Raw genomic sequence first — 17677 nt, forward strand, 5'->3', positions numbered from 1 at the left:
TTTCAGGAAGATTTGAACTAGATACAAATATGATGTAAGGTCATAGATAGTCTATAATGTGTTTCATTGGAGGACTGAGGCCTTATATTCATTAGAATTATTAGTGTGTGTGTGTGTGTGTGTGTATATACATCAGTATATTTACAGTCATCATCTTAAAAATAAGGAATTTTCTATAAATTGTTTGAAGATGAATATGAAATTTCCCCATACAACAGCATTTTGTAAATGGTGGGTTATGTTTCATTATAAGTTATATACTAAAGAGGTGAATTGACCTTGAAAAATAAGGGAGGTCAGGGTTTGGGGAATAGGAAGGTGAAGAAATAGAATGGAGATACTTGAGAAGATCATGACAATGATGATGATAGGTGTGGGCCTTGATCTAGAGGGGCATAGAGGATTTCTTCTCTTCCCCTCCTCTCCCCTTTGGCACAAGATCTTGATAACCTTTGCTTTATTGCTTTGATCAAGATTTTACCTTTAGAAAGCCCACGTTGATTTACTTATTAATAATAATAACTATAATTGTTATTTGTTTAAGCTTCCTCTTAAGTCTACTTTTATAGCCTGGTAACATTTTTTCAGATTGGAGTACATTCTAAAAATTTTGTATTTTACTCTTTTTGGACTGCAAATGGAGTATTTCTTAGTTGTAGGCTACTTTCTCTGATGGCTTGGAAACTCATTTGCATTGATCTTTTTGTAGTTTTCCCATGTGAAATCTTGGCATGTGACTCAGGATTATTTTTGTGGAAGGGGGGGAGAGATATTTTTTTTCATGATTTTATCCCCAAAGCATGTATTATTGAAACTATCTTTTATAAAATTATAATTATGGCTAAAATACATCTTTTGTTGTTTTAGGTGCAGAATGTGGAATAAATGGAGATGTTGAAAGACATCTTGAAATGGGCAAGAAATTATTGGCAGCTGGACAACTAGCAGATGCCTTATCTCAGTTTCATGCTGCAGTAGGTTTGTATCTGAAAGGAGTCAAGAGTATTATTGGGGCCCTAATAGTGGAAGATTTCTTAGTTATCTAATGCTTATAATAATATGAAATTTTAGATTTCACTTTTTTCTTTTTTTCTCATTAATATTTTATTTTTCCAAATACATGTAAAAATAGTTAAGACTTTATATTTCAAATTTTTCTCCCTTTGTCCTTCAGCTTCCCTTCTCAAGACAGCAAGCAATCTGATATAGATTGAATATGTGTTACCATGTTAAACATATTCGTCGTGGTAGGGGTCGGAAGGGTAGAGGAGGCAGAGCAGAAGATAATACCTATAGGACTTTAGGCTTTGGTGTCAGAGTAGATGGTCCATGTGACTACAGAATAGAGTTGAAAACTATTTCCCATTAGTCATCTGAGCAATCAGACAATCCACATGAGTGCTTGGCAACCTGGGCGTGGGGTTAAGGGCTTAGGAAAGACACCTTTAGTGGTGTCAGTGATATCATCTAGCCTTAGATGGATTTTATGGAGCCTGGTGAGGGTCATTTTCTTTAAAACATTTTTGTATTGATGTTATTTGTTTTTATATAATCTTCATTTTCAAATATAGCTTCTCCCTTTCACAACCCAGTGAGCCATTACTTTTTAACAAAGAAAAAGAGGAAAAAGAGCAGTTCAGCAAAACTAACCAGCATATCACCTGAGTCTGTCTGACATCATAATCTGTGTTCCTCACTTATAGTTCTGCACCTTTGTAAGAAAGGGAAAGGACATGCATTTTTCTCATCTCTTTTCTGCGAGCTTGGTCATTTTACTCATTAACAGTCAGTTTTTGTTTTTGTTGTTTTTAATTTTTATATTGTGTTAATTAATTATTTAATGAGAACATAATTTTAATAAGAACAAGAGTTTAGTAATGCTTCATACAGGAATTATTTAAGTTATCTAACATCCTTAGAGAGTTACATATTTTATTTTTGAACATTTATCCCATAACTGAGGTTTATCCCTTACCAGTATTTCTTAAAAATGTTTTTTTTTCATGGAAACCTTTGATCTACTACCTAATTCCTTTTAATTTTGGAATATATTGAAAAAAATATACTCTCGGTAATTTAGGGTCTTTATTATTAGCATTAGCTATTATTAGCTAATTATTAGCATTATTAGCAATAGCATATATAATGCTATTATTAGCATTAGGGTCTGGTTGCATTGTGCCTTCAGGGAATATTAAAGGAAGATGGTATGTTCGTCCCTATGCTCAGTATTCTTGTATCCCCTGTCTGTTTCCTTTCAGGTTCCCATTTCCTTTGGTTGTCATTGTATCTGCTTGGGGGCAGCATATTGTACTCTCTCAGACGATCCTAGTTTGTTGTTTATAGGTACTTGGATTGAGACATCAGACAGTTTGTTACCATTATGTAAAGAGTAAGATTAAATAAATTTTGAGGGTCTAATGACTTCTCTTATTAATAAAGTACTTATTCTTTAGCACATGGACTCAGTAATCTCTGCCTTAGTGGTTTAGAGTAGTTTCCCCCTTAATTCTGGTTCTCAATTATGATCCAGATGAAGTAGTTGAGTAAGTTATATTTAGATAAATGAGATATTAATATTTAATATTAATATTTAAGGATATACATGCACCCACTAGTTACTGTTCTTTCTAATCAGTAATCCAGGGAACATTTTCTGTGCATTCATTCATTTAGCTTGTTGTTACTTATCCTGATGTTAAAAAAACAACCCAACCAAACCAAAATAAGATAATGTTTAGTCTGGCAATATTTTTCTTTCTTTCTATTTTTTCTTTCCTTTTTTCTTCTCATAAAAATTTAGGCTTTCACAAAATGACTTTGAGTTTTAACATAATTACAGCAGTCAGAAAAACCCGGACCAGTAGCAGTTTTGCTCCTTGGTAAGCCAATTATTTTTAGCCAATCACTTAACCTTTCTGAGCATAATACCCAGCCCCCAGCCCCTAGCCTCATCTACTAACAAACTAATCTTAAAGTTTAAAAAAAAGATATAAAAGATATGTGAAACTACTTTGGACATTATGGTGCTATATATATATATACACACACATACATACATACATATATATTGTGTTTATATATAATATATATAAACACACAATATATATACATAAACAATATATAAAAACTTATAGCATGTTTAAAATTATTAGCTAAACAATATGCAAATAAAAACCATTTTTGTATGATGACAATGTAATCTTTTAACAATTATCCTAAAAAGAATGAGGCATACAGTTATTTCTAGAAAAAAACATTTATGTCCATTGCTGCTATTTCCTTTGTCCCCACTGACTTCTCAACTCCTTGCAATCTGGCTTCTGATCTAACTACTTACCTAAAATGGCTGTCTCAAAGATTAATAACATTATTTTAATTGCTAAATCTGATGGTATTTTCCAAGTTCTCATTTTTCTTGACCTGTAGTATATATAGGCTCTGACCTAGGAGTTAGGAAGACCTAGATTCAAATCTTGCCCCAGATATTGTTACTCCAGGCAAATTGCACAATCTCTTTGTATCTCAGTTTCCTCATCTCTAAAATAAAGGAATTTAACTTGATGACTTCTGGTCTCTCACCTATAAATCAATAAAGCTATGGCTATTCTGTCTTCCCAGGGTTTTTAATGACACTGTTCTCTTTTGTCCCTGACTACTGCTATTCAGCCTTTTATGATGAATTATCATCCATGTCCCATTTTCTCAAAATGGGCATTTCCTAAAGCTGTCCCTCTTAAATTCTCACTCCCCCCCCACTCCCTTACTTGGTTATATCATCATTTTCAATTATCTCTATATGTAAATGACTTGTAAATCTATAGATCTATTCCAAAAACATCTTCTGAGATCTAATCATGTATCATCAAACACCTGCTGGAATTCTTTGACCAGATGTCTAATAGACATCTCAAAATTCAATATGCCCTAAATAAAATTCATTCCTCTTTCCTCCTTCTACACAATCCTAATCCATCTCTTTTTCAAATTAACCTGTTTTTGTTGAGGGCACCATTGTTTGTCTACTTACCCAGGCTTATAAGTTCAAGATCATTTTTAAGTTTTTCTTTGCCCTTACACCTGATGGATATTTAGGATTATTAGTCTCTTATACTGGAGTCACTGACTCCAAATATTCCTCTTTCCCTGTATCTGGCTGCCTCCTTCCCTTACTAAGGCTTGTCATCTATCTTGATAACCTTTTCCATGACTGCTTGCTTCTCTATTCTTAGATGACCATCTCTGTAGTTCAGATCCCTTATTATTTTTTTCTTGGACTATTGCAAAAGTCTCCTAAAATTGGACCCCTAATTAGTAGGTTTTCCTTTTTCAATTCATGTACTTCCATTCAGTTGTGAGAATAATCTTCTTACAGCATACCTTAACATATCATCCCAGGTCAATATCATTCATTTTTGATATCTCTTTACTATCAATTTAACAAAGTTGAAGCATTTGTATTTTAGATTCAATCCATTAAGCATATATTTAACAATTATCATATGCAAGAACAAATAAAAATGAAAATAATCTCTACCCTAAAGGAACTTAAATTCTTTTATTGTGTGATAATGTTTTTACCTAATACAAAGAATTTAAGTCTAAATTTCCATATATCATATCAACTCTGTTAATTGTTTTATTACAGAATCTATTTTTTAGTGCATCTGTGTAAATTTAAAGCTCTTTACAGTATTCTTCTAGTCTACCTTTCTATGATTATTCCACATTTTTCCTCCCGTTGCTTTCTATACCACAATTAAATTGGGCTACTTGTTACTATCATTTCCCTATGTTGATATTCCCATCTCCTGTTTCTTTGTATACTGTGTCTTTCATGTTTGCAATGCACTTTGTTATCTTATCCCACAAAACGAGAGAGAAGTTGATAGCAGAGAGTGGGAAAGAAAAGTGGATACTTTGCTATATTCTATTTTTTTTTTTAACTGAGAAATGTTCTAATATTGATGTTAACAATGTGGAAAATGGCGTGCCCTCTCCCATTCAAAATTCTCCAAGTTAAGAGTTTTCAATTCTGATGTTTCCAACAATGACAGGGAGCTATAAAGCTCTTGTTTTACAACATGGTCTGTTAAACAATTTATTTTGACTTCTTGACATATTGATTGTGAATTTTATGCTTAAAAACTGCTTTGGTCCTTAATTAATGACTGCAGCATAGAAGTTTCACTTGACATGAACTTTTATAAATATATATATGTATATATATATATATATATATATATATATATATATATATATATATATATATGTATATATATACATATATATATATATATTTTTATAGACCAGTATCAGGTAAAATATTAAACTGAACAAAGGTATAATAATAATGAATTTTATTTATTTTACTAAGAATCAGTTCAGATACAAGTTCACAGTTCCACCACAATAAATTATTATTTTTTATAATCCCTCACATCTGGAAGTTAATTTGTAATTATGCAAATAAAGCGACTAAAATATTCAAACATTTCATAGAACATCAAAAACATGTTTTATAAATGTTGGTTGATTTTGTGGAATCTTTTTCTTTAAGAAAAAAATCCTTTGTTTTAAGGGATGGTTTTCTGGAAGGCTTAAAAAAGGAAGATAGAGGGGGAAATACAGATGATGTAAAAATAAAAGATACTGATAGTCTATTGAAAAGAGTTAGGTAATATTACAAATCAATAAAAACTGAGCTTATAAATCACTTGTAAGATCTTAAGTATTACAGTGACAAGTTTTGTTTAATGTTTATAGTTAAGATAATGCAATACATATTTTAGATGTTAAAGCTGAATTGTTGCAGTTTTTACCATGTTGATATAGGCTGCTAAGAGGATGTGTTTTGTAGTTCAACATTTGTGCAGAAATAGCAAGGAGCAGTTTCTTTAAAAATTTAAGATGAATAGTAATTGCTAATGGTTACATAGCTCTTTAAGTTTAGCAGATTGATTTAGTAATAATTCATTTGTACAACTTTTTAGGTTTATAAAAGTTTTATCCACAGTAACCCTGTGAGGTAGGGACATTAGAGGCCATCAGATTCAATTCTCTCATTTTACATTTGGAACTGAGGCCCAGGGAGGTTAAGTGACTTTTACTACTTGAGTAACCTGGAGTGCAGAGGTGTGCTTTGAACAGGTACTCTGACTGCAGAGCCAGGGTTCTTTTCACCATGCCATGCTATGGTAGTTCTTTTCTTTATAGCTCGCTCTAAACAAATCTGAAGTATTAAATTGGGTTCTATTTTAGCTACATGGTATCCAGAGGAGGGTGATGAGAATATTGAGAAGCTTCAGACTCCTATCATGTGAGGGTGAGCTGAAGGAATAGGTATTGCCAGCCTAGAAGAGAATAGATTTGGAACAATGATGGCTGTCTTAACTTGAAATTTGTTGTGGGAAAGAGAGATTATATTTGTTTTGCATGGTCCCAGAAATAGGAACAATGAATGGAAGTTGCAAAGAGTCAGATTTTGTTATAAGGAAAAATTTCCAAGTTATTAGAGCTGTCCAAAAGTAAAATGGGCTGCTTCAGTAAGTAATGAGTTCTCCCTCACTAGAGCACTTTAATAAAAGGATGGTCAATTACCTGTCAAGCATGTGTTCTAGGAGATTCATGTTCAATTCAGGATTTTTTTTTTTTAACTTCCCAAAATCCACCCATCCCTCCCTCCCTTTTTTTCCAGGTGCTTCCTCCATTGATTAGAAATTTATGTTCATATATTGGATAACTTGCTGTCTAAGGAAGAGGTGGGGGAAGGAAAGGAGAAAAAGATTTGAAACACAAGGTGTTTTGCAAGGGTGAATGTTTAAAACTATTTATGCATGTGTTTTCTTAATCAAAAGCTAAAAAGAAAAGAAAAGAAGTGATGTTGAGGAGGTGGTACCAAGATAACAGAGTAAAGATAGGAACTCAAGCAACTTCTCCCTCAAATTGCTCCAAATTCTTTTAAATAATGACTCTAAACAAATGTTAGAGGTTCAGAAAAACCTCAAAAGACAAAGTAGAACATTTTTCAGCTTTAGAAGCTCAGCAGAAAAGGTTTGTGACACCAGAATGGGAGTTGGGTGTGTAGTCTCAATGAGCACACCTTGGCATCAGCCAAGAAGACTGTTGCTTTAGTCCACTAGATCTTGTAGCTACAGTGGGGTAGGAATACTTCTAACAGCTCCAGGTCAGAAAAGAGTGCTTGTTGTCAGGTCCCTAGAAGAATCTCTGAAAACAGCTGCACAAAACTCCTGAAGTTTGGGACAGTGCACCCTCTACCCTGGAAATGGAGCCCTACTTTAACAAAGGGTTAAAAGCAGAGAAATAAGCTAAGAAAATGAGCAGACAATAGAAATGGTTTCTGACCATTGAAATTAAAACATACTCAGAAGATGGTGATGAAGTTAAAGTTCCTACATCCAAAGCCTCCAAGAAAAATAAGAATTGGGTTCAGACCATGGAAGAGCTCAAAAGGGATTTCGAAAATGAAAAAAGAGAGAGAAGAAAAATTAGGAAAAGAATTGAGTGGTGCAAAAGGAAATACAAAAAGCCAATGAGAATACTGCTTTAAAAAGTAAAATAGGCCAATTGGAAAAGGAGGTACAAAAGCTCACTGAGGAAAATTATTTCTTAAAAATTAGAATTGAACAAATGGAAGCTAATGACTTTATGAGAAATCAAGATATAATAAAGCAAAACAACAACAACAACAAAAAATGTAGTTCCTTGGAAAAACAACTGACTTGGAAAATAGATCTAGGAGAGATAATTTAAAAATTACTGGGCTACCTGAAAGTCATGATCAAAAAAAGAACCTGGATATTATTTTCAAGAAATTTTCAGGGATATTCCAGTCCTAATATTCTAGAACCATAGAGTAAAATAGAAATTAAAAGAATCCACCGATCACCCTAAAAAAGATCCCAAAATGAAAACTCCCAGGAATTTTAAAGCCAAATTCCAAAACTTACAGTTTAAGGAGAAAATATTACAAGCATCCAGAAAAAAATAATTCATTTATAGTGGAGCCACAATCAGGATAACACAAGATTCAGTGGCTTCTACATTGAAGGACTAGAGGGCGTGGAATATAATATTCTGAAGAGCAGGGGAGTAGGATTACAATCAAGAATCACCTACCTAGAAATGGATGTTGAAAATAGTAATATAGTATTTAGCAACTGTAAATAATTCATTTTGATTTTAGAGTTTGTATTTTATATGGACTTGATATCCTCATGGCAGTTGCCTTTTGTGAAAATGTGCTCTTTGGCTATGGGTATACCCAGTATTTAGGATAACACTTATTCTTTTTAAAAATCATAAAGAATATTTATTTATTATTATTATTTTAATAATATTTTATTTTTTCAAATACATGGAAAGATAGTTTTCAACATTCACCTTTGCAAAACCTTGTGTTCCAAATGTTTTTCCCTCTTCTCCTTCTTCCTTTTGCCCCCCAGACATCAAGTAATCTAGTATAGGTTAAATACTTTCAATTCTTCTAAACATGTTTCTGTATTTGCCATGCTACACACACATACAAAATCAGATCAAAAGGGAAAACAACAAAACAACAAAAACAAGCAAACAACAAACAACAAAAAGGCAAAAATATTATTCTTTGATCCACATTCAGTTTCTTTTCTTCTCTCTCAGTACGTGAATGGCACTTTCCATCACGAGTTGTGACAACCACTCTAGCACCCAGGATACCTTAGAATCAGCCGGAGTCAGGATAAGCAAAAGTCCTTAGTCTTTATTCTTGGTCTTTAGGGTGTGAAGGGGATGGAAGCAGGATCTCTGCAACCCCTTTCTTCCTCGTCCATCACCAAAGGGACCCTGGCTGGTCTTACTCCACCCCCTAGTCCCTCCTATAATCCTCTGTATATACCAATCATCGAGCCAGCACAGGATAGTGGGAAGGGCTAAGGGCCATTTTCCAAGCATATGCCCATAGAGTATTGTCCATGGTATTTAGCCTTAAGTGCTCAGCTGTCCTGACTTCAGTGCATCGACTCAAGAGTTTCAGCCCTCTACAGCAAGTCTATTGGAATTGCCTTGAATCACCTCATTGTTGAAAAGAGCCAAGTCCGTTAACAGTTGATCATCACAATCTTCTTGTTACTGTGAACCAGGGGTCCTAAAACTACGACCTGTGGGCCAGATGCGGCAGCTGAGGACGGTTATCCCCCTCACCCAGGGCTATGAAGTTTCTTTCTTTAAAGGCCCACAAAATACAGTTTTTGTTATTACTATAGTCCGGCCCTCCATCAGTCTGAGAGACAGTGAAATGGCCCCCTATTTAAAAAGTTTGAGGACCCCTACTGTGAACAATGTTCTCTTGGTTCTACTCACTTCACTCAGCATCAGTTCATATCAGTCTTTAATTTCTTCTAGAATAATAGTATTCCATAACATTCATATAACATAACTCATTCAGTCATTCCCTAAATGATGACAATCACTCAATTTCCATTTTCTTGCCACTACATAAAGGGCTGCCACAAACATTTTTGCACATGTAGATCCCTTTCCCTCATTTATGATCTCTTTGAGATAAAGACTTAGTAGAGACACTGCTGGATCAAAAGGTATTCACAGTTTGATAGCCTTTTGGGCATAATTCCAAATTGCTCTCCAGAATGCTTGGATCAGTTCACAATTCTACCATAATCATATACAATTCTACGTATTAGTGTCCTAGTTTTCCCACATCCTCTGCAACATTCACCATTATTTTTTCCTGTCATGTTAGCCAGTCTAAAAGTACGAAGTGATACTTCAGGGTTGTCTTAATTTGCATTTTTCTAATCATTTTTTCATATGACTAAAAATGACTTTGATTTCTTTGTCTGAAAACTGTCCTTTTATGTCCTTTGATCATTGTCAGTTGGGAAATTGCTTGTCTTATAAATTTGAGTCAATTTTTTATATATTTTAGAAGTTAGGCTTTTATCAGAAATACTGAATGTAAAAAAAAAAAAATCCCCCCCCCCCCAGATTTATCCTTCCCTTCTAATCTTGGGTGCATTGGTTTTGTTTGTGCAAAAAAAAATTTTTTTTAATTTAATGTGATAAAATGATCCACTTTGCATTTCATAATGTTCTCTAGTTCTTTGACCATGAATTCCTCCCTTCTCCACAGATCTAAGTGATAGACTATAGTTTAATACTTAAAACATTGTTTTAAATATCACCACATAAATAATTTTCATGATTTTATGGGTACAGATATCTAAAATGTTTTGGTTTTTAAAAAATTTTATACTTAGTACATGTATAATTCCAGATTAGGCCTCAAAATGGGAAATGAATGATTCAAAAACATCTTTGATCTTTAATTTGATCTTTGATCTATGATTTATGCAAGGAGCAGGTGTCTGCTCTGAAAGAGACTTAAGAAACAGCATCTATCATTGATAAGATAATGAACTAGAACATGCTTAATCAAGGTACAATATTATTAAAAACTAAAATCCACTTTTGGGGATCCTGGATAGAATTCTGGGGGAGGGGGGAATATATGTTTGTGTGTTTGTATTTATCTTGATTGGACTGAATACATTTGGATCTCTAATCAAATAAAAGGTTTTATGTTTTGGAATGTTAGGACACTAGTAATTTAATTATTTTTAGTTATATTGAAGCAAGAATGAAGGAATATTCTTTATATATAAAGGGGGGGGAGGGAGTCCCCCCCCCCTTTATATATAAAGGGGGAGGAGAAGGAAAGAGGGAGAATGAAAATATTTTTACTGAGTCAATTGTGACTTGAACTTCAGGTCCTCCTGACTTCAAGGCTGGTACTCTATCCACTGTGCCACCTAGCGGCTTCAACATTATATTTTTTTGAAGAATGCTTTTAAAATTATTTAGAATGTTTTTGTCTATATTTTCTCAGTTAATTCTAGCTCTAAATCTCCTAATTCTCCATACAAAAGGGGATAAGGGATAACAATTAAAGTCATAAATACTTTAAAATGGCTCTTTTCTTAAGTTTGTTTGGCTTTAAAGTATGAATTCATTTTAAAATATTCCAAATTTGATTTTATTATGGTTTTGTCATATTGCATTAATAGATGGATTGATAATACATTATCTTGGTGAAATTGCATCTTGTGTTTCTATAGATAGTAAAAAATAGAATTATGTAATATATGTTAAAATAATAATATACAATGAAGACTTTACTAAAAATGAAGTTACCACTTTCAGTATTAATGAATATTGCAACAAAGTCCTTGGGGAAAAAATAATTTCCTAAATGTTTAATAAGAATTCCCTTCCCTTTGTGGGAATAGGATGTGCCTGCCAGTAAATGATTTGAGTACTCTGCTGGGTTAATAAAAGGAAGAAAAAAATTTTGAAAATTGGACTGATGCTTAAATGCTTTCATTGACAGTTGAATAATTTCTATAATACATATTATTCAAACCCTTTTAAGAAGAGACTTTTCTTTCCTTAAACTTGCAACTTTTAATTAGCACCCCTGCTCTTGATGTCCTTTTTTCCTTCTGAATAGAAAGGGTGAAGGTTGATTGTAGCATGTGAAGGGTGGACATTGGAGACCTTCTTGATCCTCTTCTAGAGGGCAAAGAGGACTTTCTGGGAAGTCACCTCATCCTCTCTCACTTGGCTCCTTTTCTAGGTTTTAAATCTTTCATTTCTGCATATCTTGCATTGTACAAGATAAAGTCATCTATGAAATCGTGAAAGCTTGTTACAGCATTCTTTTCAGTAAATGTGTAAACCCTTAAAATTGTAGTTGCTCAGTTTTTAATTGGAGAATGAATTTATTAAATAAATTGTTTGTATTTATATTACATTTATTTGTAGATGGTGATCCAGACAACTATATTGCCTACTATCGAAGAGCAACTGTTTACTTAGCCATGGGCAAATCTAAAGCAGCAATTCCTGACCTAAGTAAAGTGGTTGAATTGAAGACTGATTTTACAGCAGTAAGTATAAGTCATTAGAAAATTTTTGTTAAGAAAATGCAGCCTTTTAAATATCTTTTCTTTGTGTATTACAAGAATTTTTGAATGTAATATACAGTGTAATATTAGGTTCTATAATTTAAGCTGTATGATAAAAAGCTTGAGACTGATTTAGGATTTTCTTCTTCCTGGTAAGGAGCTATGTTTCAGAGATGCCTGTTCTATTATCGTTCTCTACTTAAATTCCTAATTTTTGTTTTACATAATTTGTCAGTGTAATACTTTGTTCCTAGAGGATACTCTCAGGAAAAATGAATCAAAAGCAAAAAAACGATGGGGACCCTGAAGTCTCTGACCTGGGCTAGAGTATTCAGAAGGGAGGACATACTCTCCTTCCCAACTTTCTGATCTCTGGTCTAAGAATACAAGGGAGTGAGAGCTTGCAGGAAAAGAATGAAGGGCTGAGCTATTTTACTTTATTTTTGACTAAGATGAAATCCTACTTTTCCTTTTTTTTTTTTTTTTTTTTTTAAATTATTATAGCTTTTTATTTATAAAACATATGCATAGGTAATTTTTCAGTATTGACCCTTGCAAAACCTTCTGTTTCAAATTTTCCCCTCCTTCCCCCCCCCCCCACTTCCTCCCCTAGATGGCAGGTAGTCCAACACATATTAAATATGTTAAGATAGTATTTTTCTAACAAAAGTTCATTCTTCTGAGCCCCAGTTGATCAAGCATGAAGAATCAGCTCTAATATCTGAAACTCAGCCAGTAAGATTCTTGGGGCCATCCTGATTAGGGTCTTTTCTGATCAGCACTCTAATTTCAAAAGAGAAGAAGGCAAGAACTTTAAATGTAAAGAAAATACAAGTGGTTGAAGGGAGAGACAAAATACTTTTTTTGTTTGGGTTTTTTTTTTTTTTTTTTTTTAAATTTTTAATAGCTTTTTATTTACAAGTTATATGCATGGGTAATTTTATAGCATTGACAATTGCCAAACTTTTTGTTCCAATTTTTCTACTCCTTCCCCCCACCCCCGCCCCTAGATGACAGGATGACCAATACATGTTAAATATGTTAAAGTATAAATTAAATAGAAAATAAGTATACACGTCCAAACCGTTATTTTGCTGTACAAAAAGAATCGGACTCTGAAATATTGTATAATTAGCCTGTGAAGGAAATCAAAAATGCAGGTGGGCAAAAATATAGGGATTGGGAATTCAATGTAATGGTTCTTAGTCATCTCCCAGAATTCTTTCTCTGGGTGTAGCTGGTTCATTTCATTACTGCTCCATTGGAACTGATTTGGTTCATCTCATTGCTGAAGATGGCCAGGTCCATCAGAATTGATCATCATATAGTATTGTTGTTGAAGTATATAATGATCTCCTGGTCCTGCTCATTTCACTCAGCATCAGTTCATGTAAGTCTCTCCAGGCCTTTCTGAAATCATCCTGTTGGTCATTTCTTACCAAACAATAATATTCTATAATATTCATATATCACAATTTATTCAGCCATTCTCCAGTTGATGGGCATCCACTCAGTTTCCAGTTTCTGGCCACTACAAAGAGGGCTGCCACAAACATTTTGGCACATATAGGTCCCTTTCCCTTCTCTAAGATCTCTTTGGGATATAAGCCCAGTAGTAACATTGCTGGATCAAAGGTATGCACAGTTTGATAACTTTTTGAGCATAGTTCCAAATTGCTCTCCGGAATGGTTGGATGTATTCACAATTCCACCAACAATGTATTAATGTCCCAGTTTTCCCACATCCCCTCTAACATTCCTCATTAGCTTTCCCTGTCATTCGAGCCAGTCTGACAGGTGTGGTATCTCAGAGTTGTCTTAATTTGCATTTCTCTGATTAATGATGGAGGACAAAATAGTTTTTTAAAGATACTTGTGCAATTAATTTTTGAAAATATTGGTGTGATATTTTTAATTGGAAGAAATATTTAAGCTTCATCTGTGATCCTTTAAGTATGATTTTTAGAAAAAGAAATGGAAGATGTTAGTAATTCCATTTGCTAGAGATAAAGGCTACTAATGGAAATTTTATAGCATTGAAAATAAAAATAAAAACCCTTTCAGATATTCTTGATATGAAAACAACTATTGTTGTACATATTGCTTAGGTTAGATTATTTTCCTAGACAGTTTCCTTAATTTCATGATTTAAAAAAATGTGTTGCTGTTTTTTTTTTTTTTTAATAGTAGACTATTATATATTTTGGTAGTGAAAATTTTCATGTTTTAGTGGGCTATTGATAGACTATCATTTGGCATGAAAATGAGACAGAAGTGCATATACACTTAGAAGAATGGCTTTGGGGTAAAGAGAATGGCAAGAAAATAAATGAATGTTGGTGAAGAGAGCAGGCTCTTTGAAAGCTCACTCATTTTCCTTCTAGAACCAGCATTACAGGCCTGGTCTTTACTCTTCTGGCTGATAATCTCCTAGATACTTGAAGGCAGTTTTCATGTTTTGCTTTAAGTCTTCTCTTTTCCAATATAAACATCCCTAATTCCCTCAAATAATTCTGCATCTGACATGACCTCAAGGTTCTGTCCTGGTTGTCTTCTATTAGGTAACAAGTCCTTCTTTGATTTGAGTCCTTAAACTTGGATGGAAAAGGGGGGGGGGGAATATATATATATATATATATATATATATATATATATATATATATATATATATATATATAGTTAATTTATTTTATAATCTTATGTATTGTATTCATTTAAAAGCATTTTGAGAATTCCATAGGGCTTCCCCACATTGCTAAAAAGGTTCATTAATTTTTTTGGTTTTTCTTTAAGAATTTCTGTTCCAGACATTCCTCCACTTGTCATCTTCCTTGCCAAAATTCATTATCCAGAACTGATCATAATGTTCTATGCAGGTCTGACTCTGGTAAAGCCCAGGGGATTTGTTGCTCCTCTCATTTTGAATGTTGTACCTTTCTCAATAGAGCTTGAATCACTTTTGTTTTTTGGCTACCAATTTATACAGGCCATTACATACACAGATGCTTCTCACAGTGACTTTTGTTTGGCATGGTTTTATATCATGTAATTGTGTAGTTATTTTTTTTTTTTTGATGCCAAATGTAAGATTTAACATTTATATCTTTATACAATCTTTATAAAAGATTCCTTTTTAAAGCGATTATGCAAAAAAAAAATACCCAACAACCCTGAAGAATTATTTAATAATATAAAACTTTAAAAGGAGGCATATGAATCATAGTTTGAAATTAATCTTTTCAGTTTTAGTTTGCCTCACTTAGAGCAAAAGCCATGGTAACCCAGAATTATATATAGTTGTAAGGGACTAAGACAATGGTCTATGAATTTTTTGGATTATGTAGAGTGCATATTTATTTATGTGTACTTCTGTACTAATAATTAAATATATTATAAAATAAGATATTTGACCAAAAAGAAAAAAAAATTATCTTGGTAGCTAGATGGATTGGAGAAAGGAAAGCCACTGTTTGTAGTTAGGAGCAAGGGAAGAAAAACAGGTGGTTGTTGCCCACCAGGAGAGTTACAGGGAGCTTGGGTTGGGGTCAACAGGATTTGTTTTATCTCATGCCCAGTTACAAAGAGCTTGGATCCTAGCAGATATGATGCCAGGAAGTTTGGGTCCTTCTGTGTGTTTCTGTTTCTTGTTTTTCTCAAAATTTGACAAATGGCTAATAAGTAAACATCTCCGTGGAGAGGGGCTAACCAGTGAGCAAAGAGTAAACATCTTTCTCTAACCCCTCTACTTTTTCTCCATCCTGAAATATCTCCTTGGACTAAACAGTTCCCTGATGCTGCTTGGTCCCATCCTGCTTATAGGCAATAAAACCTTTTCCTTTGAAAAACCAGTCCGCTGATAATTCTTAGTTATCGAACCTGCTCGCCCGCTGAATTTTAGCAAGGCAACCAATTAGGAGATTATTTTTAGTAGAACAGACAAAGGTAGATGATGAATGCAAGGGATGTTGTATATGTGGAAATTACTTGGTTAGACAGCTGACTAGATGCCAGGGGTGGGGTAAAATGAGGTATCAAGGATAATCCTGGGTGTGTTACTTAAAATTTTCAAGGAGAACTTTAACTTTGTGTTTTTGTCAGTAATCTGTCAAAAATGTTCATTTTGTGTTTGATCTGGTTGATTTTTCTGGTTTACCAAGCTTATTGGGGTATTTCAGAAATACCTATTTCTAGAAGTTTTTAAAATGCTGAAGTATGTAGCTCTGGAGAGTAGAAGTGAAAGTTGAAGTGTGAATGAATACGTTCTAAAAATCAGAAGAAATGAAAATACTAAATTCAATCTCTACTAGTTCTAGATTTGTGATTTTATAGACTCCTTTAGAACCAGACAAGGGTATATAGGTAGTTTAAGAACAACAACAAAAAAGTATCAAGATGGATTTTGTTTCATTATTTAGTTTAGGAAACTTAAACCTTGTAGGATTTAGTAAGAATTTAGAAATTAAAAACATTTAAAATAACTTCCTTTTTTTTTTTTTTTTTTTTTTTTTTTTTTTTAGGCACGATTACAGAGAGGTCATTTACTACTTAAACAAGGAAAACTTGATGAAGCAGAAGATGATTTTAAAAAAGTGGTAAGGTTTGATCGAAACTCCTGGTTTGATTGTAAAGTTTTTATTTATCAATAAATTTGTCATAAACATATAATTAAAATATTTTTATGGTTACAGAAAAAAATTCTATTTTAATTTCTGTATAAGTTGATTTTAGATCTGTATAAAGTAAATTCGTGATATTAAAAAAAAATCACATTTTGAACATTTAGAAAATCAAGTGTACGAAATATATTGGTTTAATTCAGTATTTGTAGCTAATTCATGCTTGACATTCTCTTTATGGGAATCTCAGTGTAAACTGCACCATTTTATGAATTCTGTTCTAGTTTTTTGTCTCATTTTTAAAAGGAGTATTCAGACACTTAAAAAATAGTTGGATTTTGTGGATAACCATTTTCCTTAAAGGTAAATAATAGTGGAAGTTCTTTAACTTATTTTTGAATGTAACTGAATGAAGACGCTATAATACATACTACCACCAGTTCTTCTCAGGAATCCTTCTGAAAAGACATTCAGAGAAAGAACTGGCCAGTTATTCATACTAACATTTAATCTGTTTTAGATGTTGCCTCTCCTAACTTGAGGTAGAAGCTGAAAAAGATATATAAATCTCATTTCCCATTTATTACATGATAAATATTGGTAATTAAAAGTACAGATTGTGAACTTATTGTTTTTATAATATCAAAATTTTTGTCTTAGCCATCTAAAAAGAGTTGAAAAATATTTGTATAATTTTGCACAATATTAAAAACAGTGACTCATATCATGATCTGATATTTATCATCTTACCTATACTTTGAGCTTCTTGAGGTTTATAATGGTTCTTAAGTGCTTAAAAGGATGCAAAGATGAAAATTGTATTATATCTTTTATAAGGATGGACTCAAACATGTTCACTAAGTATTATATTAATGGTCAAAAGAGCTTTTCAAAACATGGAATTATATATGTAACTGCATAAAACTTTTTAGCTTTAAACAGCAAGAATTCTTTCAAATTTAAAAAAAAAAATTATGTGAAATTCCCTTATCAGGAGTTTTCCTGGGATGAACATTTTGGTGGCCCAAATATATATCAGACTATTTTTGTTAATTCTCTTCTTACAAGTGATTTTGT

General features: G+C 32.9%; 1 protein-coding gene across 1 annotated transcript in view; it reads left to right on the forward strand.

Annotated features, from left to right (window-relative positions):
- DNAJC3 (DnaJ heat shock protein family (Hsp40) member C3) overlaps positions 1 to 17677 on the forward strand; it is an 81614-nt gene that overhangs the window by 18638 nt on the left and 45299 nt on the right. Inside the window, exons 2-4 of the mRNA XM_003765783.4 lie at positions 868 to 978; positions 11842 to 11966; positions 16502 to 16576. Of these exons, the coding sequence (XP_003765831.1) occupies positions 868 to 978; positions 11842 to 11966; positions 16502 to 16576 (311 nt within the window). The remainder of the gene's footprint in view (positions 1 to 867; positions 979 to 11841; positions 11967 to 16501; positions 16577 to 17677) is intronic.

This window comes from Sarcophilus harrisii, chromosome 3 (assembly GCF_902635505.1).
Source record: "Sarcophilus harrisii chromosome 3, mSarHar1.11, whole genome shotgun sequence".
Taxonomy (NCBI): domain Eukaryota; kingdom Metazoa; phylum Chordata; class Mammalia; order Dasyuromorphia; family Dasyuridae; genus Sarcophilus; species Sarcophilus harrisii.